Source organism: Marmota flaviventris, chromosome 4 (genome assembly GCF_047511675.1).
Source record: "Marmota flaviventris isolate mMarFla1 chromosome 4, mMarFla1.hap1, whole genome shotgun sequence".
Lineage (NCBI taxonomy): Eukaryota > Metazoa > Chordata > Mammalia > Rodentia > Sciuridae > Marmota > Marmota flaviventris.
The window spans coordinates 54,617,750-54,645,032 of NC_092501.1; the positions used below are offsets into that span (position 1 = coordinate 54,617,750).

The 27,283-nt window shown below is 37.4% G+C and overlaps 1 protein-coding gene across 5 annotated transcripts in view; it reads left to right on the forward strand.

The window, feature by feature from the left end:
• The first annotated feature begins 389 nt into the window (after positions 1 to 389).
• The window catches only part of Slc25a16 (solute carrier family 25 member 16), a 42,931-nt gene continuing 16,037 nt past the window's right edge, over positions 390 to 27,283 (forward strand). Inside the window, exons 1-7 of one of the 5 annotated variants that reach the window (XM_071611223.1) lie at positions 520 to 602; positions 9,839 to 9,931; positions 10,125 to 10,165; positions 22,132 to 22,265; positions 24,308 to 24,371; positions 26,046 to 26,167; positions 26,391 to 26,457. In XM_071611223.1, the coding sequence (XP_071467324.1) occupies positions 9,849 to 9,931; positions 10,125 to 10,165; positions 22,132 to 22,265; positions 24,308 to 24,371; positions 26,046 to 26,167; positions 26,391 to 26,457 (511 nt within the window). In that variant the 5' untranslated portion in view covers positions 520 to 602; positions 9,839 to 9,848. Of the gene's footprint in view, positions 603 to 5,285; positions 5,307 to 9,838; positions 9,932 to 10,124; positions 10,166 to 11,027; positions 11,213 to 22,131; positions 22,266 to 24,307; positions 24,372 to 26,045; positions 26,168 to 26,390; positions 26,458 to 27,283 lie in introns of those variants that run through there. The other 4 variants (XM_071611224.1, XM_071611222.1, XM_027931301.2 and 1 more) reach the window with 4 other exon arrangements.

Genomic DNA, 27,283 nt, shown 5'->3' on the forward strand with positions numbered 1-27,283 from the left:
AATGGGGTAGTAGAAGCCAGGCACAGTGGCGCAGGCCTTTAATCCCAGGAGCTCCAGAGGCTGAGGCAGGAAGATTGTGAGTTGAAAGCAAAAGCGAGGTGCTAAGCAACTCAGTGAGGCCCTGTCTCTAGTAAAATACAAACAGGGCTGGGGATGTGGCTCAGTAATTGAGTGCCCCTGAGTTCAATCCCCAATACCCCCAAATAAGAAAAAAAAATAGGGGAGTAGAGAGGTGGGGCAAGGCTCGCTGGAGAGACCAGCCAAGAGATCGCGGTCTCCCTCAGGCCCCGCCCCACTCCGGACCCCTTGGGGAGTGACCGAGGCTCCGCCCCTGGGTTACGCCATCAGCGGGCGCCGCACCTGGAATCATTCGGCCCCGCCAGCTCGGCGGTCGGCCTCCTGTCACTGCAGGCACCAGCCATGGTTCTGTTCCGTGGTTTGTAAGTTGGCAACCCACGTCCCCGCGGTGACTGTGGTCCTGATGGCTGCGGCGGCGGCCCTGGCAGCGGCCGAAACCCCTCCCGCCATGCCGCAGGCGGCAGGGGCCGGAGGGCCTACAGCCCGTCGCGACTTCTACTGGCTGCGCTCCTTCTTGGCGGGAGGTGAGTGTCGGCCCCGAAGTCTTCTGGCTGCTTTCCTCCGGCTAAAATCGCTGGCAGATCGGGTGCTAGCGGCCTCTATGTTATTCCCTACTCTGTTTCAGTACCCTGCCCGATGTTTACCCATACCTGCCTGTAATCTCATTCTAATAATCCTTGACTTGTGCCAGCCAGGTTCAAGGGAGTGGGACCTTGGGCTCTTGGGAAGAGGCTGGAGAAGTGGAAGGACTGAGTCAAGCTGATATTATCCAGAGTTGGGTAGCCAGGAAAAGAGGGAGATCCCTTACACGAAACATGCTGGGCACGCCTTTCTTTTGAAAAGACTGGGTAACTGAGTGTGCAATTAGGTTTTGCTGTTTGCTTAAAGGAAAATAAATATTGGAGGTCAGCTTTTTAAAGATGACTGAGAAATTGTGTAAAATTAGCAAACTGTGTCAAAACTACTTGACAAGCCCTACTATTGATCTGACCACGAGACCAGAACATTCACATTGTCTCAAAGAAATTTCCTCTGCCTTATCATAAAGAAGTGTTTTAATCTCTTCCCTCATGGTGTAATTGCTTGTCTGGGTTATCATCACTTAGTTATTTGACAGAGAATTTTAAAATTCCACATTATGAAGACTTGTTGAAATATATTATCTGTATTCTGCAGCAGTGACAACAATTAGTTTGTCCTCCTGATAAAAAGGGCATTCATTTATTCGTACTGGGAATATTTGAGTGCCAGGTATGTGCCTACTTTTTGCTTAGAATACATCAAAGAACACAAGAAAGGGGCTGGGGTTGTGACTCAGCGGTAGAACGCTCCCCTAGCGCATGTGAGGCCCTGGGTTTCTCCTCAGCATTACATAAAAATAAAAGAAGGTATTGTGTCCAACTACAACTAAAAAATAAATATTTTAAAAAAGGAACAAAAGAAATATCTATACCTTCCTGGAGTTTATGTTGGTTATGGAGTTGTAAGGTGAAAGAATAAACAGAATGAAAATATAGTATGTTAGAAGGTGATGAATGCAATGGGAAGAAGTAGAAAGAAGACAGGGAAGGCAGTGGAGTGGACAGTATTAAAGATGATAGCTGTGGTGTCTCATTGAGAGATTGAAACTTGAATCTTTTTTTTCTTTAATTTTTTTTTAAGAGAGAGAGAGAGAGAGAGAGGAGAGAGAATTTCAATATTTATTTTTCAGTTTTTGGCAGACACAACATCTTTGTTGGTATGTGGTGCTGAGGGTCGAACTCGGGCCGCCGCAGGCATGCCAGGCGAGCCCGCTACCGCTTGAGCCACATCCCCAGCCCTGAAACTTGAATCTTGAGCGAACTTTTTTTTTTTTTTGTACTAGATGTACTAGATATTGAACCCAGGAATGCTTTACCACTGAGCTACATCCCCACCCTTTTAATTTTCTTATTTTGAGACAGAAGCTTGCTAAATTGCTGAGGCTGGCCTTGAACTTGTATCCTTCTGCCTCAGTCTCCTGAGTCACTGGGATTACAAATGTGTGCAACAATGCCTGGCAGAGAAGGCAAAGGCTTTATTTTTATTTTTATTTATTTATTTATTTATTTAAATTTTATTTTATTTTATTTTTTTTTTTAGTTTTCAGCAGACACAGCATCTTTGTTTGTATGTGGTGCTGAGGATCGAACCTGGGCCGCACACATGCCAGGCGAGCGCACTACCTCTTGAGCCACATCCCCAGCCCCAAGGCAAAGGCTTTAAAGCGAGAAAATCTAGTCTGCTGCAAGACTTTTGGCTGAAGACAAGTGGTGTTGATTAGGGAAGGAAGTTAGGTAAAGAGAGCAGGGAGAAGAAAATGAAGGGATCTTCCAAATCATAAAGATTCTGATTTTTACTCGGAGTGAAATGGGGAAATATTACAGATTTTTATGTGTATCTATGTGTGCTGGTGCTTGAACCCAGGGGCTCTTGAGCACTGAGCCACACCCCCAACCTTTTTTGTTTTATTTTTAGACAGGGGATCCCTAAGTTGCTGAGGCTGGCTTTGAATTGCCATCCTCCTACCTCAGCCTCCCAGGTCACTGGGATTACAGGTGTGGATCACTGCACCTGGCAATATTACAGATATTGAGCACAAAAGTGTCAGGCTATGACCTGGATGCTCTGTTGAGAAAAACTGTAAGGTGCACATATAGAAGCAAAGAGACCAGTTTGGGAGTTATTGCAGTAATTTCGATGATAGATGATAGTGGCTTGGATCAGCATAGTAGCTGTGAAGTTGGTGAGAAGTTGTGAGATTATGGATATATATATATATAACAAATAGGATTTTCTGACTGATTAGAGGTGAGGTGAGGGAAAGTCAAAGATGATTTGTTTTGGCCTGAGCAACTGCAAGGAGGTAGCTGTCATTGACTGAAGGCTATCATTGGAGCAATTTTTGTGGTGGTTTTTGGAAAGAGATCAGAAGTTGTTTTGAACATGTTGTATTTTATAATGAGGACTGGGTGTTGAACTAAATTCTTGGGACATGTAGATTAGAATAGCAAGCAGGAATCATGTACTGCTGGTAGTACTATAGATTGGTAAAACCACTCTGAAGCACTGGTTAAGCAGTTATTTATGAAGCTGAATATTTGCATGCTATATATCTAATGGTTCCTAAGCATATACCAATATATAGACTGTATTTTTGTTTGTAGTTGCCATATTCATAATAGCCCAAAACTAGAAGCAACCCCAATTTCTGTCAAAGTTAGGACATGTAACTAAAATATGGTATACTAATAAATGCGTCACTGAAAATTAATGAATTATTGCCACACTTAACAATATGGAAGAATCTCACAAACATAATATTGAACAGTAGAAGCCAGACAGTAGACAATGCATACACTGTGTCATTTTGTTTGTATAAAGGTCAAATATGATCAAAATTAAATCTATGTTGTTAAAATCAGAAGAGTAGTTGATTATCTCTGAGGAGGGACAGATAGTATTTTGGGGAGCATTGGAAAAAGACTTTTGGGGGCTTAGTAGTATCCCATTTCTTTTTTTTTGTGTGTGTGTATGTGTATGTGTTATTTTTTATTTTATTTATTTTTTTACGTGGTGCTGAAGATCGAACCCAGTGCCTCACATGTGCTAGGCAAGCACTCTGCCACTAAGCTATAACCCCAGCCCAAGTACCCTATTTCTTGATCTTAACATGATTTCATTCACTTTGCACTAATTTGTTAGGTGGCATGCTTATGATTTTTGTACTTTTATGTTTGTATCTTATACTTTACTACAGAACAATTTAATGAAAGAGGAAAGATTGGAAATAGCAAGTATAGGAAATACTACAAAGGAATCTTGATTAAGCCAGATGGTTTTTAGAAGTTTCTATAGTATTTTATTTTATTTTTTGAACCCAGGGTACTGAACCACTGTGCTACATCCCTAGTCATTTTATTTTATTTTTTTTTTTTTGAGAGAGGGGAGAGAGAGAGAGAGAATTTTTTGTAATATTTATTTTTTAGTTTTCGGCGGACACAACATCTTTGTATGTGGTGCTGAGGATTGAACCGGGGCCGCACGCATGCCAGGCGAGCGCGCTACCGCTTGAGCCACATCCCCAGCCCTTATTTTTTATTTTGAAACAGGGTCTCAATAAGTTTCCCAGGTTGGCCTTGAATTTGTGATCTTCCTGCCTCAGCCTCCTGAGTTTCTGTGATTATAGGCATGTGCCACCATGTCTGATTCCATAGGATTTTTGCCTTTTTTTTAAAGTAGGCTTACTGAAGTATACTTTATATACAGTAAAATTCACTCTTTTGAGGTACATAGTTAAATTCATCTTGCCAAAAATGTATAAAGTCCACCACAGTCAATATATAGAATAGTTTCATCACCCCAAAATAGTTCCACTTCCCTTGTGTCATTCTCCTCCTGTCATCCTCTGCTCCTGACAAGCACAGATCTATTTTCTGAGGCAAAAGGATTGAAACTCTAAGGCCAGCCTGGGCAATTAAGGGAGAGCTTGTCCCCCCCAAAAAAAAATTGGGGATTAGGGATATAACTTGGAGGTAGACCATTGCTTAGCATGCATGAAGCCCTGGTTCAATCTTCAGTATCACGTAAATGGAATATCTGGCTTTCTTCGCTTAGCAAAATGTTTTGAAAATTTACCCATGTTGTATGTATCAGAAGTTTGTTCCTTTTTTTTTTTTTTTTTTTTCCTTCTCTCTCACTGCTGTGGATCAAATCCAGGGCCTCACATGCTAGGCAAGAATTCTACCACTGAGTTATACTTCTAGCCCTTGTTTTCCTCATATCTGTCTATAATGGGGATCAAACCCTGGGTACTTTACTACTAAGCAATATCCCCAGCCATTTGGAATTTTAAAACATTAAATATTTTTATTTTTATTTATGTTTTTGTTTTTGCAGTACTGAGTATTGAACCCGGGGAAACCATATCTACCACTGGCTATATCTCTGGCCCTTTTTATTTTTTATTTTAAGTAAGGTCTTGGTAAGTTTCCCAGACTGGCCTTGAACTTGCAATCTTCTTGCCTCAGCCTCTCTTTTTTTTTTTTTTTTTTTAATAATATTTTATTTTTTAGTTTTTGGCGGATACAACATCGTTGTTTTGTATGTGGTGCTGAGGATCGAACCCGGGTCGCACGCATGCCAAGCTAGCACGTTACCACTTGAGCCACATCCCAGCCCCTCAGCCTCTCTAATAGCTGGGATTACAGGTGTGTACCACCATGCTGCTGTTCCTTTTTTTTTTTTTTTTTTTAATAGTTGCAAATGGATAGAATGCCTTTATTTTATTTGTTTATTTTTATGTGGTACTGAGGACCAAACCCAGTGCCTCACACATGCTAGGCAAATGCTCTGCCACTGAGCTACAGCTCCAGCCCCACTGCTGTTCCTTTTTACTAATGAATAATATTTTGTTGTATGGATATACTAAAGTTTCTTTCTTTCTTTTTTCTTCCTTTCTTTTTTGAAATGTTTTTTTCTTACATAGCCCAGGCTGGTCTCAAAAATTCCTGGGTTCAAGTGATCCTCCCACCTCAGCCTCCCAAGTAGCTGGAACTAGACATGTGTGCCACTGTGCCTAGCCACATCTGTTGATGAAAATTTGGTTTCTTGGGGCTGGGGATGTGGCTCAAGCGGCAGCGTGCTCGCCTGGCACGTGCGTGGCCCGGGTTCCATCCTCAGCACCACATACAAACAAAGATGTTGTGTCCGCCGAAAACTAAAAAATAAATATTTAAAAAAAAAATTTGATTTCTTTCTGGTTTTCCACTATCTGACTTAAGAGACTATGAAAAGAAGTCTTTTATGTGAGTTTCATCCCCTGGATGAAATCCTTTGGTTTCTTTATCCTTGGGCAAATTTCTAGGAAGAGACTCCTTGCTGTTTTTTTTTTTTTTGGGAGCTGGGGATTGTGCATGGGAGGCAAGGACTCTACTAACTGAGCTATGATCCCCAGCCCTGACTCCTTGGCTTTAAGAGTATCATATAGGCTGGGGTTGTGGTTCAGTGGTAGAGTACTTGCCTTGAATGTGTGAGGCACTGGGTTTGATTCTCAGCACCACATATAAAGGCCCATCAACAACTAAAATAATTAAATAAATAAGATTAAAAAAAAAAGACATCTTCCACAGTTACTTAAAAAAAAAAGAATATCATGTTTAACTTTTTAAAATATACATTTCACAATTTATAAAAAGATGACAATAAACATATTTATATCCTTTTACTCTTTGATAGTATGAAAAATTACAATCATCTTCACTCAAGTTGGAATTAAAAAAAAAAAGGAAGCCAGGAGTGGTGGCACATCTCAGCTACTCAGGACCAGGAGTTTAAGGCAGCTGCTCCTTGGCCAGGCTGGCTCCAGCTAGAGACTTCTGTGCTTTTTGGCTGGTCCAGTGGAGGAAAGGGCTCCAGAAGATTTATGAACCTTGGGAACCAGCCCTTAACTTTATTTTTTTAATTTATAATTTTTGCAGTGCTGGGGATTGAACTCGGCAAGTGCTCTACCAATAAGCTACATCCTCTTGCTTTACTTAATTTAATAAGAAATTGCCAATTCTGAACACTGTTGTGTACACTTGTAATCACAGCAGTTCCTGAGGCTGAGACAGGATGATTGCAAGTTTGAGGCCAGCCTCAGCAGTTAGCAAGGCCCTAAGCAATATAATGAGACCCTGCCTCAAAAATAAAAAGGGCTAGGGATGTAGCTCATTGGTAAAGTACCCCTGTTTTAACTCCCATAAATTATTTGTTTATTTATTTTTTAAACCAATAAATAAATAATAATCCCAGTTACTTGGGAGGCTAAGACATGAGGATGACAAGTTCAAGGCCAATTGTGGCAGCTTAAAGAGACCCTATCTCAGGAAAACACACACACACACACACACACGTAAGGGGCTGGGGATGTAGTTCAGTGGTAGAGTGTTCATGAGTTCAATCCCCAGTACCAAAAACAAAACAAAACAAAACAAAAAACCCCTGCTAAGTTATTTCCCAAAGCATCTGTTTCATTTTTTATCCCCACTGCCTTGTCAGTACTTGTTGGTATTGTTAGGGTGTCTATGTATGTTTTTCATTTTTACAAGTGTTTAGTGTTATCTAATTGTGATTTTAATTCTTATTTTCTTGAAGAAAATGATGCTGAGCATCTTTTCATTTTATTGCCCATCTGTGTTTCTTTTGTTAAGTGCTGGTTCAAATTTTTGGAAGGCATGACTTTGAAGGTTATATAGGAGTTTCACATCCAGGTGATAGGAAGGAATACTGCTGGGCAAGTTATTTAACCTCTTGTACCTTGGTTTTCCCATCCTCAAAAGAGAATATAAGTCTACCTACCTTAAATAATTGTTCTAATGATTAAACTGGAATAGTAAAAACCTTGGCACAGTGCCCACAATTAAATTTCTTAGGCTAGTGCCTGGTACAAAGTAAATACTGAGTATTTGCTAACTATTATGGTTAGCAGTGCTTTGGGCAAATCTCTTTAGTTGTTCAATCTTCCTTTTCTTTCTTTCTTTTTTTTTTTTTTTTTTTTTTTTTTTTTGGTGCTTCTACCACTGAGCTACCTCTAGTCTAGTTGCTTTCTCTTAAAAGAAAGATAAAAGCAGCAGCTGGGCGTAGTGGTGCTCCTGTATTCTCAGCTGCTCTGGAGGTTGAAGCAGGAGGATATCAAGTTCAAGGCCAGCTTTGGCCATTTTGGGGGGGACTTTGTCTCAAAATGAAAATAAAAAGAGGAGGTCAGTGGTAGAGTACCCCTGGGTTCAATTTTCAGTACTGAAAAATAAATAAATAAATAGATAGATAAATGGGTGGTGGTGCTGGAAATATGGTATAGCACAGTGGTAGAGTGCTTCTTAGCTTGTACAAGTTCCTAGATTTGATCTCTTGCACTGCAAAATAAAGATGAAAGCTACTTGACCTAACTCAAATGGACTATTGGTTTGTTGATTAATTAAGCTTTGAAGCAGTATGAAATTAAGATACTATTAAAGGAAACTACTTATTGAATACATTCTAAATAATTTCATTTGATGGTTAATCCATACATGACTGAGAAGATAATAATGTATCATAAAATAATATGAGGGCTGGGGATGTGGCTCAAGTGGTAGCGCGCTCGCCTGGTATGCGTGTGGCCCGGGTTCGATCCTCAGCACCACATACAAACAAAGATGTTGTGTCTGCCGAAAACTGAAAAATAAATATTGAAATTCTCTCTCTCTCTCTCTGTGTCTCTCTCTTTAAAAATAAATAAATAAATAAATAAAATAATATGAAAGCAAATAAAACCAGATGCAAATGACTTTTAGTTTATCCTCAATTTTGGATAGCCTGCTATTTCTATTAGTTCAAATAAGAAAAAAAAAATAAAACTTTTTATAAATATAAACTTTTATATTACAGTACAAATATACATTTAATTTTTTGATATCTCAAAGGGTGGGCTTTAATATTAGTTACATGCTGAGCTGTCAAGTACAGTGGGTATGGACTTTATGATTTAATGTGTTAGACCCTGCATTGATCTTTGGTGATGCATCAGTGAAGGAGATCCACAAAATTCTTGTCCTCTCGACCCTTCTGAAATACAGATTTTTTAAATATATATTTTTAGTTGTAGTTGAACACATTATCTTTATTCTATTTATTTATTTATATGTGGTGCTGAGGATTGAAACCAGGGCCTTGCACGTGCTAGGCAAGTGCTCTACCGCTGAGCCACAACCCCAGCCCCTGAAATACATATTTGATGGTGAAGAATTTAATGTACTCATAAAGAAACCAAAGGCTTTTTTGCTCACCTTTTATTTATTTATTTATTTTTTAAAAGAGAATTTTAATATTTTTTTTTTTTTTTTTTAGTTTTTGGCAGACACAACATCTTTGTATGTGGTGCTGAGGATTGAACCCGGGCCGCACGCATGCCTGGCAAGCACGCTACCGCTTGAGCCACATCCCCAGCCCTTTTGCCCACCTTTTATAATAGTAACAATTCATCTTATTGAGTGCTTCTACAATACAGGAAAGTATTGTAGAAAAGTCTTTATGTGATCACTTTTGAAGCATTCCATGCTGATAGTCAATAGCATTCTGATCAATGTTAAAGTCCATGTAAGCACTTTACTCTGTTTTCATCCACACACATGGCCAGTGGCACAAAGTAGGAACTAAATACAAAGTTGCTGAATGTATAAATGAATGACTGCTTTTATGGGTAAAAGTTGGTTGTTTTGGGGCTGGGGTTGTTGCCCAGTGGTAGAGCACTTGCCTGGCATGTGTGAGGCCCTGGGTTTGATCCTCAGCACCATTTATAAACAAATACATACATAAATAAAATAAAGGTCCATTGACAACTAAAAAAAATAACAAAAAAAAAAGTTGGTTGTTTTAATGTAAAATTCATCCAAGAAGAAGAGATGCTTATTAGAAACAGAACTTTGCAGTTGGGTAAATACCTTTAAGTGTTAGTCTCCACAGATACATTTTAGCAAAATTACAGGGTTCACCAGGCACTGGGGAGTGATTTATACTCCCCAAACTTATTTTTAAGTCTGACATTCTCAATTATTAAATTATAGGAAATGGGGGCCAGTCATCTGCATATCCCTGCTACTGGGCAATTCTATCCATGGAGACCAAATTAAAGATCAGTGGGTTTGCTGGTTGGACAAATAAGGATTTCCCTGTAGAAAGAAATGATATGTAATTTATTTCTGACCTTTTAAACAATTTTTAGGGATTGCTGGATGCTGTGCCAAAACAACAGTTGCTCCTTTGGATCGAGTAAAAGTTTTATTACAAGCTCACAATCACCATTACAAGCATTTAGGTAAGTTAATAGATTATAAAAATGAAAGTGAAATTAAAAAATTATCCATCTGCTTGCTGGTTTCCCATTGTAGATTATAATGGAAAGAGGTAGAAAAGGGAATTCAAATTTGGTGGTAAATATAAGTTATATGTCTCTTATTCATTTTAATCTGTTCATTTGTAATAGTGGTTATATGTATTTATCATTTTAGGGTACTGATATTTTCCAAGCCAAAATCTTGGAATCATGGAAGTAAGTACAATTTTTATTGGGATCAATGAGTTACATACTTCACAGATACACATAATAACTCGGCCTGATTTTTTAATTCAATGAGTGGAGATACAATTTTTAATAAATATAAAACTGAAATAATAACTCCTTTAAATACTTAAATAGGCCAGGATTAGGGGGGCCAGTGGTGCACACCTGTAATCCCAGCTACTCAGAAGATCTGAGGCTGCAGGATCACAAGTTCAAGGCAGTTTAGAGAGACCCTGTCTCAAAATAAAATAAAAAAGACTGAGGATGTAACTTAATGGTAGAGCACTTTCCTGGCATGTGTAAAGCCCCGGATTTAATCCCCAGGACTATAGGGAGAAAACAATGAAACAAGCCTTCTAGAAATATTAGAATTTCTAGAACTTTTCCAATATTGCAAGTAGAATTTATTGTAATTAGTTTCAGATAAACTTGATTTCTTAAGAAAATATCAAGACTTTAGATATTCCTCACAAATATAAAATTCAGTCTTCTTCTTTTTTTGGGGCGGGGGGTGCAGGGAATACCAGGGATGAACCTGGGCACTAGGCCACTGAGCCACATCCCCAGCCCTATTTTGTATTTTATTTAGAGATAGGATTTCACTGAGTTGCTAAGTACCTGCCTTTTGCTGAAGCTGGTTTTGAACTCACAATCCTCTTGCCTCAATCTCTTGAGTTACTGGGGATTACAGGCATGGGTCACCTTGTGCTCAGCCCTTTTAAAATTTTGTGACAGTTTCCCTAAACTGCCCAGGCTGGCTTTATACTTTTTTTTTTTTTTTGTGGTACTAAGGATTGAACCCAGGGCACTGAACTACATTTTCTGTCCTTTTTGTTTTATTTTGAAACAGGGTCTGGGTAAATTGCCCAAGCTGGCTTTGTATTTATGATCCTCTTGCCTCAGCCTCCTGAGATACTGGAATAACAGACTTATACTACCATATTTGGCCCAATATGCATTATTTTTGTTTTTATGTATTAGTTTTAAAAATGAAAAAGAAAGATGATAATGGAACTGAAAAATTTCTGTCACCTGGTAAGTGACATCGAAACATCATAAGACGATGCATTACTCAAATGTTTATGGTAATGCTGCTGTAACTGCCTGTTGTAGAAAATCATAACATCTACAATTATGTACAGTGCATTAAAATTTGATTATTATAATAAAGGATCAAATTATTGGTTTTTGAAAAGCATTGTTATTGTTATTATTTGCAGTGCTAGGGATTGAATCCAGCTGAGCTCTGATACTGAGCTACATCCTCATCCCCAGTCCCTGATATATATTTATTTTTGGTACTGGGGAATCTAGGGGTGCTTTACTGTTGAACTATATCCCCAGCCTTTTTTGTTTATTAATTATTATTATTATTATTATTATTATTATTATTTGTGGTGCTGGGGATTGAAGTTAGGGGCCTGTGCATGTGAGGCAAGCATTCGACCAACTGAACTATATCCCAACCCTTTTTATTTATTATTTGTTTTTGGTACTGAGGATTGAACCCATGGGTGATGAGCCACATTTTCATTTTTTATTTTGAGACAGGGTCTTACTAAGTTGCTTAGGGTCTCAGTGATTTGTTGAGGCTAGCCTTGAACTTGAGATCCTATTGACTCAGCCCTCAAATTGCTGGGATTACAGGCCTGTGCCACCACGCCCTGTCCCTTTTATTATTATTCTTATTTTAAAAATATTTTTTAGTAATTATTTGTATGTGGTACTGAGGATTGAACCCAGTGCCTCACACATGCTAGGCAAGTGCTCTGCCACTGAGCCTCAACCCCAGCCCCTAATTTTTAATTTTGAGATAAGTCTCACTCAGTTGCTTATGGCCTTGCTAATTGCTGAGGCCCAGTCCCTGATTTTAAATATTGATACAGGACTAGCCTTCAATTTGATTTTCTCCTGCCTCAGCCTTCTGAGTAACTAAGATAATGGGTGTGTACATCATGTCTGATTTAAAAAAAAAGCATTATTTATATATTTTAAGAAAATTCTAAACAATCCAGAATGTTTCAGAATAGGGAATTGGCAAAATAAGTTTTGGTTTATTCATGTTATAGACTGTTTTGCCCTCAGAAAAAATTTATTAAAGCCAGGTATAGTGTTGCACACATGTAATACCAGTGGCTGTGAGGCTGAGGCAGGAGAATGGCGAATTCAAAGCTAGCCTCATCACCTTAGAGAGACCCTGTCTCAAAATAAAAAATAAAAAGGGCTGGAGATGTGGCTCAGTGGTTAAGTAACCCTGGGTTTAATATCTAATTAAAAAAAATTTTATGAAAGAATACTAGCTGGGTATATTAGTACATGCCTATAATCCAAGTTATTTGGAGACTCAGACAGGGTTTCCCAAATCATGAAATTGAGACCCGCTTGGACAATATAAAGTAATACTCCATCTCAAGTATCTGTAGCTCAGTGGCAGAGGGCTTGCCTGGTATGTGTGAGGCACTGGGTTCGACCGATCCTTAGCACCACAGGAAAATAAACAAATAAAATAAAGCCATACTGTCTATCTACAACTATGAAAAAAAAATTTAGTACCTTTATTTTATTTATATATGGTGCTGAGGTTCAAACCCAGGGCCTCACACATACTAGGCGAGTACTCTACCACTGGTGTGTTCCATATAGAAAGATGTTTTATAAGATAAATAAGAATCAGTAATTTTCCAATTAGATTTTTTTCAACTGGGCATTGAATCCCAGTTCAGTTTACTATTGAGCTGTATCCCCAGCCATTATCTATTATTATTATTATTATTATTTTGTTTAGAGACAGGGTCTCACTAAATTGCTTATGTCTCAAAAAGTTGCTGAGGCTGGCCTTAAATTTGCAGTCCTCCTCCTCAACATTTTTTTTTTTTTGGTGGTGCTGGGGCTTGACCCCAGGGCCCTGTGCATACCAACTGAGCTATCTCCCCAGCCCTGCTCCCTCAACCTTTTGAAATTCTGGAATGACAAATGTACACCACTGCACCCAGATCCAATTAGATTTTTTTTTTTTTTTTTTAGAGAGAGAGAGAGAGAGAGAGAGAAATCCAATTAGATTTTTTTCCCATTAGATTTTTTTTTTTTTTTTTGAGAGAGAATTTTTTTAATATTTAGTTTTTAGTTTTCGGTGGACACAACATCTTTATTTTATTTTTATGTGGTGCTGAGGATTGAACCCAGCGCCCCACGCATGCCAGGTGAGCGTGCTACCGTTTGAGCCACATCCCCAGCCCTCCCATTAGATTTTTTAAAATGAAATTCTCCTCAGCCGTTTACGATGGTGTGCATCTATAATCCCAGCGGCTCGGGAGGCTGAGGCAGGAGGATCTTGAGTTCAAAGCAAGCCTCAGCAATTTAGCAAGGCACTTAGCAACTCAGTGAGACCCTGTCTCTAAATAAAATACAAAATAGGGCTGGGAGTGTGGCTCAGTGGTTGAACACCCCTGGGTTCAATCCTCAGTACCAAAAAAAAAAAAAAAAAATGAGGTGAGTATGTAGCTTCATGGTAGAGGATCCTTCAGTTCAATCCCCAGTACTGGAAAAAATATTCCAACTCTTTTTGAGTGTGTGTGTGTGGTGCTGGGGATTGAACCCAGGACTTTGTGCATGTGAGGCAAGCACTCTACCAACTCAGCTATATCCCAAGCCCTAGTAATGAATTCTATATCTTCACATTATGTACCTGTCATGTGTAGAGAAAAACAGACCTTTAAATTTATTGAGAGATTATATAAAACCTGGAAAGAAGGAATCAATCTTCTTTTGTTGTCTAAATTGAAAGCAAAACGAGATGAATACCAGTATATCGTGGTGTTCTACCATGTACTAGCCTTTCAGTATCTAAACAGAAATGTTTTATTCCTTTAACCTTCTCCCCATGCTGGTGTGTGTTGGTTTGTTTTCAGATTTGTAATCATATGTAATCATAGATTACATATTCACATTAGATTTCATGCTCTACAGAGCTGCATAACCGTGGGTTACAGTATACCCTACAAGGCTTGCAAAGTATGAAGTGGAATTCCTGGAATGTAACTGTGAACTATTGATATAGTATTTGGGGTGCTGTGTATTTTTAAATATACAAGCCCAAACCAAAAAAAAAAAAAAAAAAAAATTGTAGTTTTTGTTTTTGTACTGGGATTTGAACCCAGGGGTACTATGCTATTTCGCCAACCTTTTTTTTTTTAATTTTTAATTTTTTAGTTGTTAATGGACATTTATTTTATTTATTTATATGTGGTGCTGAGAATTGAACCCAGGGCCTCTCACATGCTAGGCAAGTGCTCTGCTACTGAGCCACAACCCCAGCCCATCACCAACCCTTTTTATGTATTTATTTTTATTTTGAAACTCAGTCTTGCTAAATTGCCCTGGTTGGTCTTGGATTAAATTTGTAATCCTCCTACCTTAGTCTCTCAAGTAGCTGAAATTATAGGTATGTGATTAAGTGCCTAGCAGTTAATTTCATTTCTAAAAATAGTTTTAGGGCTAGATGCAGTGCCCTGCCTCTAAACCCAGCTACTCAGAAGGCTAAGGCAGGAGAATCTGAAGTTCCAGGACAGCCTGGGCAACTCAGTGAGACCCTGTCTCAAGCTAAAAATAAAGAGTTGGGCCAGGTGGTTCGCACCTGTATTCCCAGCAACTTGGGAGGCTGAGGCAAGAGGACAAGTTCAAGGACAGTATCAGCAATTGAGTGAGAGGCCCTAAGAAATTTAGCAAGAATATATTTCAAAAAAGAATTTTGACAGGTGCCATGGTCCTCGCCTATAGTTGCAGTGGCTGTGAAGGCTGAGGAAGGAAAATTGCAAGTTCAAAGCCAGACTCAGAAACTTAGCAAGGCCCTAAGCAACTTAGTGATAACCTGTCTCAAAATAAAAAATAAAAAGGCTGGGGAAGTGACTCAGTGGTAAAACTCCCCTGAGTTAAATTCCAGTGCTAAATAAATAAAAAGGGCTGGGGATGTAGCTCACTGGTAAAGTACCTCTGGGTTCAATCTTCACTACCAGAATAAATAGATAAACAAACAAACAAACAAACGTTCTGAGGATGTAGCTCAGTGGTAGAGTGCCACCACTTTCAATCCCTAGTATGTATAAATAAATAAAGAAAGAAAGATTTTGAGCATTTTATTCTAGCCCCTTTAGATTTATAAGATAGTTATTCGAAATTTTCTTTTGAAAATATTTACCCTTTTTAATTGTTGCATATAATTGTACATATTTATGAGGTACCATTCTTTTTTAAAAAATATTTATTTTTTATTTGTAGTTGGACATAATACCTTTATTTTGTTTATTAATTTTTATGTGGTGCTGAGGATCGAACCCAGGACCTCACAGGGCCTCACATATGGTAGGCGAGGGCTCTACTGCAGAGCCAGAACCCCAGCTCCTGGGGTACCATGCTTTTAAATTTTAATTTATTTATTAATTAAAAAAAAATTTGTGGCAGTGGGGATTGAACCCAGGACCTAGTACATGCTTGGCAAGTGCTATACTACTAAGCTATACCCCTAGACCTTTTAAAATTTTTTATTAAGATTGCCTGTGCTTCCTTGGACTTGAGATCCTCTTGCCTATCCTCCTGAGTCACCGAAGTTATAAGCTGTACCACCATGCCCTGCTTTTATTTATTTTTATTTTGGGAGGATTAAACTTAGGGATGCTCTAAGACTGAACCACACCTCCAGTCCTATTTATTATTTGTTTGAATATATATATTATTATTTTTTAAAGAGAGAGAGAGAGAGAGAGAGAGAGAGAGAGAGAATTTTTTAGTATTTATTGTTTAGTTTTCAGAGGACACAGCATCTTTATTTTATTTGTATGTGGTGGTGAGGATTGAACCCAGGGCTGCATACATGCCAGGTGAGCGCACTACCGCTTGAGCCACATCCCCAGCCCCGAATATATATTATTTTAACAAGGTTTATAATTTATAAAATAGAAAAGCAAAATGTTTCCTCTTCGTGTTCCAATTTGAAATTAAGCAGTTTTAAAAGTCTCTTTCATTTTCTTCCAGAGCTAACATATACATATGCAAGCATGTACTTATATTTTACCAAATATTAGTTCCTCTAATCCTTACTTAATAAAAAGTAAGTAAAAATACAGAGGAGAAGGATTTATTTATTTATTTTTTTAAATGTATTTTTTAGTTGTAGTTGGACACAATACTTTTATTTTATTTATTTTTATGTGGTGCTGAGGATCGAACCCAGGGTTTAGGACATGCTGGGTGAGCACTCTACCTGTGAGCCACAACCCCAGTCCCTCCCTCCCCCTTTTAAAATTCTCATTATTATTATTTTTTTTTTAAAGAGAGAGAGAGAGAATTTTTAATATTTATTTTTTAGTTTTTGGCGGACACAACATCTTTGTTTGTATGTGGTGCTGAGGATTGAACCCGGGCTGCACGCATGCCAGGCGAGCGCGCTACCGCTTGAGCCACATCCCCAGCCCCCATTATTTTTATATCTCTCTATCTATCTATTTATTTATTTTTGTGTGAGTGTGTGTGTGGGTGGGGCGGGGATTGAACCAAGGCCTTGTGCATGCTAGGCAAGCACTCTACCAACTGAGCTATATGCCCAGCCTCGGAGAAGGCTTTAAATAATGAATAAGCTTTTTTATTTTTATTTTTTGTGGTACTGGCAATTGAACTCAGGAGTACTCTACCTCTGAGCTGCATCACCATCCCTTTTTTAATTTTAATATTTGAGATAGGCTCTTGCTATACTGCCCAGGGCATCCTCCTGAGTTACTGAATGACATGTGTGGCCATTGCACATGGCATAGAACTTTGATATAACATATACATAAGGAACTTTGCATGCTTCTGAAAATGCACATTTTTTTCAAACATTGTTTATAACACTTGCAAAAATGAGTCCAGTGTTATAAAGAAATAGTTTATTTTCCAAAGTAAAAATAGGACAGCCTAGTGTTGTACATCTGTAATCCCAGTGACTCAAGGGGCTAAAGCAAGAGGATTGCAAGTTCTAGGTCAGCCTCAGCAATTTAGTGAAACCCTGTCTCAAAAAATAAAAAGGGCTGGGCATGTAGTTCAGTGGTAGAGTGCCCTGGGTTCGATCTCCAGTATTAAAAAAATAAAAAATGATAGCCTATAGGTTGATATATTTAACAGGTATTAATTTGGAAAGGTTCAACATCCACTTTTTTTTTGGGCTGGGGGCAGGTACTGGGGATTGAACTCAGGAACACTCAACTACTGAGCCACATCCCCAGCTCTATTTTGTATTTAGAGAAGGGGTCTCATTGAGTTGCGCCTTGCCGATGCTGGCTTTGAATTTGTAATATTCTTGCCTCAGCCTCCCAAGTTGCTGGGATTACAGGCATGTGTCATCACACCTGGCTGTGCTTTCTTTCTTTTCTTTATACTTTATTTATTTAAAATATTTTTTAGTTTTTTTTTTTAAGTTGTTGATAGATCTTTATTTATTTATATGTGGTACTAAGGATGGAACCCAGTGTCTCACACATGCCAGGCAGGCACCTACAACTGAGCCACAACCCTAGCCCTGGCTGTGCTTTCTTGTATCCTGTCCTCTTCATCTTCTTCCCCTGGTCTTATGTTTACTAGATTTCTATTTTTGAAACTACTATATTACTTCCTTTTTAATAATGGTTTCTCTTAAAATGTTTTTAACAAAATATATGTGACAATCAAGAAGTTTTAAAGAATAATGTAATAAATATATGCAGAACTGCCACAGAGTTTAGAACGATATTATCAGTTATTTTTATATATAGTTGAAACTTCCTCTTTATTTCTGTACCTTATAAACTTTTCTGTCCCTTACAGGTAGTCATTGTTCTAAATTTAACTTATTTTATTTATTTATTTATTTTTATTAACATTTACTTCTCACTCTTTTATTTTTCTGGTACTGGGGATAGAACCCAGGGCCTCAGGCATGCTAAGCAAGTGCTCTACCACTGAGCTACATACACACCCAGCCCTGTTTCTCACAGCTCTGGAGGCTGGGAAGACCAGGATCCACGGGTCTGAGAAGGGCCCACTTCCTGTTTCATAGTGATGCCTTCTGGCATCTCCTCACATGGTGGAAGTGGCAAGGCAGCCCTCTGGGTTAACTTACTTTAAATTGTTGCACTTTTGAATCAAGTTAAACAAGGGTTAGCTGGATTTGGTGGCATATGCATGTAATTTCAGAGACTCAGGAGACTGAGGCAGGAGGATCATAAGTTTGAGGTCAGCATTGGCAATGTGAGTCTCAAAAAAATAAAAATAGGAAGACTGTCATGCGCAGGGCGATCCTCGGCACCACATAAAATAAAATAAAAATGTTATGTCCGCCGAAAAATGAAAAATATATATTAAAAACTTCTCTCCCTTCTCTCTCTCTCTCTCTTTGTTTTTTAAAGAGAGAGGGAGAGAGAGAGAGAGAGAGAGAGAGAGAGAGAGAGAGAATTTTAATATTTATTTTTTTAGTTTTCAGCGGACATAACATCTTTGTTTGTATGTGGTGCTGAGGATCGAACCCGGGCCGCACGCATGCCAGGCGAGCGCGCTACCGCTTGAGCCATATCCCCAGCCCGCCCTGCCGCCCTCTCTCTTTAAAAAAAATGCTTTTGGGATATATCATTTCTTAGATGTTGAGTACCTACTGTTTTAATTAATAGGAAGGCCTCTTATAATCTAAAATTAGAAATGAGCCTAGTTTTGACTTTTATATATATGTTTTTTCATTTTGGGGCTGGGATTGTAGCTCAGTGATAGAGTGCTTGCCTAGCTTGAGTGAGGCCCTGGTTTTGATCCTTAACACAACATAAAAACAAATAAATAAAATAAAGTTTAGATTCTTAAAAAAAAAAAAAAAAGATAATAACATAATAGGCACAAGCTTTGAGAAGGAAGGCACACTGTGTACAATAGTGACAAAACCCAATCATCGTGCTGGGGTTGTGGCTCCATGGTGAAGCGCTTGCCTCGACTGTGCGAGGCACTGGGTTTGAATCTCAGCACCACATATAGATAAATGAATAAAATAAAGGTCCATCAACAAATAAAAAAAACCCCAAAAGCCAAAAAACCCCAATTATTTCCATAGGTATGAACCACAGAGGATTTTATTTTCATATTTGATGAAATTTTTTTTTTTTTTTTTTGTATAGGAAATTGAACCCAGGGGCTCGAATACACTGAGCCACATCCACAGCCCCTTTTTGTATTTTATTTAGAGAGGCCTCTGTGAGTTGCTTAGGGACTCACTAAGTTGCTGAGGCTGGCATTGAACTCACAATCCTCCTTCCTCAGCCCTCTAAGCTGCTGAAATTACATGCCTGTGCCACTGCACCCAGTTTGATTAAACTTTTTTTTTTATTTTTTGAGAAAAAGATAAAAGAAAGTTTATTTCTTTGCTAGTAAAGAAGAAACAGGGTATTTCTGTCCTAAAGTCTGTGATTCTGCCCATCAGCAGGAACAGGGGGCTACATTCCACATATTCTTTGTCTGGAATTGTAACTGGCTTGTTAATTTGGGAGAGTGTCATCTCTGAGATCTTTTGGTACCATCCCCAAAGTCTGGATTACTTTGTTCCTATGGTGGGTAGTGTTTGATGAAACTTTTTCTTTTTCTTTTTTTTTTTTTTTAGTTATAGATGTCTTTATTTTACTTTATTTTGGTGCTGAGGATCCAACCCAGTGCCTCACATATGTGCTCTACCACTGAGCTAAACCCCAGCCCTTGATGAAACTTTTGATTGAAAAATTTGGAAGGGAATCTGAACTTCTTTTTTTTTGGTACCAGGGATTGAACTCAAGGGTGTTTAACCACTGAATCATTTTCTCAGTCCTGCCTTCTTCTTCTTTTTTTTTTTTTTGTGGTGCTAGGGATTGAACCCAGGGCCTTGTGCATGGGCGGCAAGCACTCTACCAACTGAGCTATATCCTAAGCACACCTTCCCCACCCCACACACTTTTTAAACAGGTTCTCATTAAGTTGCTTGAGGGCCTTGCTAAACTGCCGAGGCTGGCTTTGAATTTATGATCCTCCTGCCTCAGTCTCCAGAGTTGCTGGGATTACAGGTGTGCACCACCATGCCTAGCAGAAGTCTGACTTTTGTTTATTAATATTTCTTTTTTTTTTTGTTTTTTCTTTTCTTAGTTGTCAAATGGACTTTATTTATTTAAATATTTATTTGGACACAATACCCTTATTGCATTCATTTATTTTTATGTGGTGCTGAGGATCAAACACAGTGCCCTGTGCATGCTAGGCAAGCACTCTACCACTGAGCCACAATCCCAGCCCCGACTTTATTTATTTATATGCGGTGCTGAGAAGCAAACTCAGTGCCTCACACATGCTAGACAAGTGCCCTACCACTGCCACAACCCTAGCCCTGTTTATCAGTATTTCTAATTAAAATATCCTAATAATGAAAAGTTGCCCCCACATTTAAATAATTTTAATAGGTTGGGTTTTTGTTTTGTTTTCTTTCTTTTTTTTTTTTTGTACTGCTGGAGATCAAGATAAGCACTATACCCCTGAGCTATATGGTGCCCCAGTCCTTGTTTTTTGTGTGTATGTGCTGGAATTTAAACCCAGTGCCTCACACATGCTAAACACACACTCTGTCACTGAACTATAATCCAAGTCCCAGTAAATCATCTTTTTATTTGCTTGTTCTATTTAGTAGTTTCCTCACATAAACAAAGTTTCATCAAACACACATATATCTGCGTCAGTCTGGGAAAGAGTCCTTTGTCTTTTCATATGGAGTCAGTCATCTTCAGTGCAATTTCTGGATTCTTAAATATTTCCATTGGCTTTTATATATATATTTATTTTATTTTATATATATATATATTTTTTTTTTGTTTGTTTGTTTGTTTGTTTTGGTGGTTGTAGATGGACAGAATGACTTTCTTTGTTTATTTTTTTTATGTGGTGCTAGGGATTGAACCCAGTGTGTCACACGTGCTAGGCAAGTGCTCTGCCACTGAGTGACAGCCCAGCCCTCCGTTGTTAATCTTTTATACATTTTGTAATTCAATTTAATTTTCTTTCTTTTTTTTAAATATTTTTTAGTTGTCAATGGACCTTTATTTTATTTATTTTTATGTGTTGCTGGGAATCAAACCCAGTGCCTCACACATGCATGCTAGGCAAGCACTCTACCACTGAGCCCCAGCCCCTCAATTTAACTTTATTTTTAAATTTTTTTTTAATATTTATTTTTTAGTTGTAGTTGGACACAATTCCTTTATTTCATTGTTTAGTTTTTTATGTGGTGCTGAGGATCGAACCCAGGGTCTTGCATGTGCGAGGTGAGTGCTCTACCGCTGAGCCACACCCCAGCCCCTCAATTTAATTTTCAATAATTTAGTATAATTTTTAGCTGTTCTTGCTATAGTAGGCTTTATATTTTATATGATATATGCTTATTTTTAAAAATTTTATAGAAATTTATTTAGGAAAAAATGTAACATCCAAATAGATTAATAGCCACTACAAATATTTCTTTTTTTAAAAAAATTTTATTTGTTTTAATTAGTTATACATGACAGTAGAATGTACTTATATACTTTGATATATCATACATAGATGGGATATAATTTCTCATTTTTCTGAGTATACATATTATAGAATCACATTGGTCATACAGTCACATATATACATAAAGTAATAATGTCTGTTTCATTCTACTATCTTTTTTATTCCCACATCCCCTGCCTTCCACTCCTTTCACTTCCCACTACCTAATCTAAGATATATGCTTATTTTTATAATTAAGATTTTAAGCAAATGTATCTGTTATATAGAAATTGCCATTTGTATAATTCTTAGCAAAATTATTTTATGAATGATGGCTTAGTTATCTCTATCAATGATTGTCATGAAAACAAATTTAGATAACTTTCTGTTTTAATTGTGTTTTCATTCTGAAATCTTTCTAAAAATAGGAGTATTTTCTGCATTGCGGGCTGTTCCCCAAAAGGAAGGATACCTTGGATTGTATAAAGGAAATGGTGCAATGATGATTCGAATCTTTCCCTATGGTGCAATCCAGTTTATGGCATTTGAGCATTATAAAACGGTAGTTGAATTTTCCTCTTTCTCTTTAGTGTCATTGAATATTATACTTACTTAACCAGACATTTACTTTGAATTTTGTTTTATTTATTTATTTATTTATTTATTTATTTTGTAGTGCTGGGGATAGAACTCAGTACTTTGATAGAACTCACATGCTAGTACTTTGAACTATATACTTTTCTATTTTTTTATTTTTACTTGTAGATGGACATAATAACTTCATTTTTATGTGGTGTTGAGGATTGAACCTAGTACTTCACACATGCTAAGCAAGTGCTCTACCACTGAGCTTCACCTCTAGCCCATGAACTTTAATTTACTTTCAATAAATGAATAAAGTAATATCTTTTATAAGGAATGAGATTTGATAATGTTTAATTTGTAAATATAACTTGGTTTTAGAATTACCTATTCCATAGTTGTTAGTCATTTATGAATATATTCTTTTTCTTTTGTATTACAATTCTTAATATATATTCTTTTTTAAAAAAATATTCTTTTTAGTTGTAGATGGACACAATATCTTTATTTACTTATTTTTATGTGGTACTGAGGATCGAACCCAGTGCCTCACATGTGTGAGGCACGTGCTACAGCCCCAGCCCATGAATATATTCTTTTTTTTTTTTTTTTAGATATTTGAAATACAACTTTATTCTGATTCTAAACAAAAAGGAATGGGGAATATATTCTTTATGTTCATATTTATGAAGAAAAGTCAAAAAGATAAAAATAAACTGTGCATAGTTGTACACACCTGTACTCCCAGCTATTTGGGAGGCTGAGGTAGGAAGATCACAAATTTGAGGCCAGCCTGGGCAAATTAGCAATGCCTTGTCTCAAAATAAAAAATTAAAAAAAAAAGGACTGGGGGATGTAGCTCAGTGGCAAAGCATCTTACTTAATTTCTTACTTAATTTCCAGTAATATAGATAGATAGATAGGTAGGTAGGTAGGTAGGTAGGTAGATAGATAGGTGGATGGATATCCGGTAGAGATGTAGCTCACTGGTTGAGTGTCCCTGAGTTCAATCCAATACAGCAAAAATAAATAAGAAAGGCTGGACATGGTGGCACATGCTTATAATCCCAGCGGCTTGAGAGGCTGAGCCAGGGGGATCAGCACATTCAAAGACAGTCTCAACTACTTAGTGAGGCCCTAATCAATTTAGTGAGACCCTGCCTCAAAATAAAAAAAATGTAAAGGGCTGGGGATGTGGCTCAGTGTTTAAGTGCCCTTTGGTTCAATCCCAAGTACCATTTAAAAAAAAAAAAAAAGTTTATCTCCTCAAATATTATCTTAACATTAAAAAAGGGTTAAATTGATTACATTTCAAATGGTATTTATCTTTTTTCTCCCTTTGCTGGGGATGGAACCTGAGCCTCTGCATGCTAGGCAAATACTCTACCACTGAGCTAATTAGTTTACCATAAGTTTTGTGTTGCTAACTGTATTCCTGAGATACATCCCTAGCCCTCTTATCTTAGAAGGAAAAATAATAGCAATGAGAAAAATGTTTCAAGGTGGTTAGTCAGAACTGATGCCATGACTGTACCAAAGCCTCATTGTCTGTGGTAGCTTATTTGCCTTCTTTTTTTTTTTTTTTTTGAACTCTCATTTTGAGGGCTGGGGATGTGGCTTAAGCAGTAGCGTGCTCGCCTGGCATGTGTGCGGCCCAGGTTCGATCCTCAGCACCACATACAAAAATGTTGTGTCCGCCGAGAACTAAAAAATAAATATTAAAAAAAAAATTCTCTCTCTCTCTCTCTAAAAAAAATAAAATAAAATAAACTCTCATTTTGAGGTGCTAGGGATTAAACCCAGGGCCCTGTGCACATTTGGCAAGCAACACGCCACTCTACCATTGAGTTCATTCCTAGCCCCTATAGTGGCTTTTTATTCCTACTACCCTCATTCACACTTTCAGTTTATTGTTATTAATATATAGTATTGTAATTGTAAATTAGATAATCTTCATTATTAAATGGTGAAATGGACATCATGTAAAAAAATATAATTTAATTCAGTATTTTTGTTTTCTAGTTAATTACCACAAAGCTGGGAGTTTCTGGTCATGTGCACAGATTAATGGCTGGATCCATGGCAGGTAAGAGGAGTAGGTCTATTTTATTTCTGAGAAGTTAATTTTTTTTTCTTGTTGGTATTGTACTGCGGATTGAACTGAGATGCAGTTTACTACTGAGCCACATCCCTAGCCCTTTTAAAAATGTTTTTATGGAGACAAGATTTCCCTAAGTTGTTTAGGGTCTTGCTAAGTTGCTGAGGTTGGCTTTGAACTTGTGATCCTCCTGCCTCAGCCTCCCAAGCTGCTGGGATTACAGCTGTTGGCCATTGTGCTGAGGAAAATATTGCTAATGTTTATTTCCCAGTTTTATGTTTGTCTTTTGACCTTGTGATTTGGTTTTACTTTTAATTTTTTTTTTTTTGGTGCTGAGGATTGAACCCAGGACTTCACTCATGCTATGTAAGTGCTCTACCACTGACCTACACCCAACCCTTGTGATTATGTATTCATTTGTATTTCTCTTTAATTTTTTAAAATATTTTTTTAGTTGTCAATGGACCTTTATTATTTATTAATATGTGGTGCTGAGAATCAAACCCAGTGCCTCACTATGCTAGGCAAATGCTCTACTACTAAGCCACATCCCCAGCCCCAATTTTTTTATTCTTTGTGATCTTTTTGGTCGTTTTTCTTTTTTAATACCAGGTATTGAATTCGTGGGCACTCAACCACTGAGCCACATCCCCAGCCCTATTTTGTATTTTATTTAGAGACAGGATCTCACTGAGTTGCTTAGCACCTCGCCATTGCTGAGGTTGTCTTTGAACTCTCGATCCTCCTGTCTTAGCCTCCCAAGCCACTGGGATTATAGGTGTGTGCCACCATGCCAGCTTCAATATAATTTTAAGAAAAGAATTCTTTGTGTTCCATTAAGTAAACAATTTCTCCATTTTATGTTTTGGGAAAATAAGTAAAAAATCAAAATCACATGTCTTGCTTAGTGTCAGAGGTATATAGCATATCTTTTCTGATATCTTAACTATACATAGAGAAGCTGTAGAATAAATTGTTTTTATAAACTGTTATAATAAAAGCCAGTCTATTTTGTATATAGGTGGTACACACCTGTAGTTCCAGCTTCTTGAGAGGCTGAGATGGGAGGAGTGATCAGGCTCAGTAATTGGAGGCTACCTTGGGCAAGCAAGCAAGATGTTGTCTCTTAAAAAATAAACAACCTGGAGTTCTAGCTCAGTGGTAGAATGCTTGCCTACCACATGTGAGGCACTGAGTTTGATCTTAAAGACCACATAAAAATAAATAAAATAAAAGTATTATTCCATCTACAACTAAAAAAATAAAATAAACAACCCCTTATGAGCAGGGAATATTGCCCAGTGGTAGAGAACTTACTAAGCATGTATGAGACTCTGGGTCCAATCCCCAAAACTCCAAAAATGCCCCCTCATGATCTACTTATACTATACCATTTGGTGCTAAGAATACTAGTGCAAATGGGAAGAACTTTAAAAGAATTTAACAGACTGACCCTTCCTGCGTGGTTTTTCCAGCTGATTATAATTCCATCATTAATGTCAACTTTGATTTCATTGGGTTTTCATCATTACTCTGGTATTGAGAACACTACTATTGATAGGGGAGATCCGTACACATACATACACATAAATACATACATATACACATACATGTTTGTGTCATAATTTTTTTTCTATATTTAAGTTTTAATTTTCTTTCCAGGTATGACAGCAGTTATCTGTACTTACCCTCTTGACATGGTTAGAGTACGCCTAGCATTCCAGGTGAAAGGGGAACACACCTATACAGGAATCATTCATGCATTCAAAACAATTTATGCAAAGGTATTTCATATTTACCTTCCACATATTTAACATGTCCTTTTATATTTAGGAAATGATTTTGAATTATATATAACTGATATTAATAATAATAATTATGAAAGCCTATTCTTGTATTTCAGTGTGGGTCCCAGAATAATTTTTCCAGTTTGTGTATGTTTTTATTCTTTGAATTTTATCATAATGAACACAATGTAATATCACTTCTAATTTTCTTCACAAAAAGGAAGGTGGTTTCCTTGGATTTTACAGAGGACTGATGCCCACTATATTAGGAATGGCTCCATATGCAGGTATGTTTCAAATTAGGCAGGATCCTACTTTGTGTGTTTAAATTGTTACCAGTTTTTTTCATAAGTGGTAACATGAATGATGCTACTTACAAAGGCTTTTTACTTGCTAAATGATGAAGATAAAATTATGGTCCATATATGGTCTTACAAAGATGACTATTCATGTAGAATGAGTAGAAGTTCACTTTTAACATGATTTTCTTAACATCTGTGTCAGGTATAGTCTTGTTAATGCACATTATTTTAGATGATTGTTAAGGATACAGTTTTTTTTTTTTAAAGAGAAAGAGAGAGAGAATTTTAATATTTATTTTTTGGCGGACACAACATCTTTGTTTGTATGTGGTGCTGAGGATCGAACCTGGGCCGCACGCATGCCAGGCGAGCGCACTACCGCCTGAGCCACATCCCCAGCCCTTAAGGATACAGTTTTATGAGTGTGTTTATTAAAAGAAAGAATTGAAAAATATTTTTTCCCTTATGATAAATAATGATGATGTATTATGGGAAATTTAGAAAATATAGAAAAGTAGAAAGGAGAGATATGATATCTGTAGTTCTCAAATTTTGTTGTTACCTTGTTTATATTCCTGTTTTTAATCTAATTTTAAATTTTGAGATAATTATAGATTTACATAAAGTTGTAAGAATCAATACGGAGAGATCTTGCATACTCTACCCAGTTTCCCCCAATGGGAATGCCTTAAAAAACTAGTACACTATCATAACTAGAATATTTACATACTGTAAAGATACAAAATCATCACAAAGATCTTGCTTACTTTTATAGCCATACCCCTCCTGTCCTTTCCCTAACTCCTGAGGT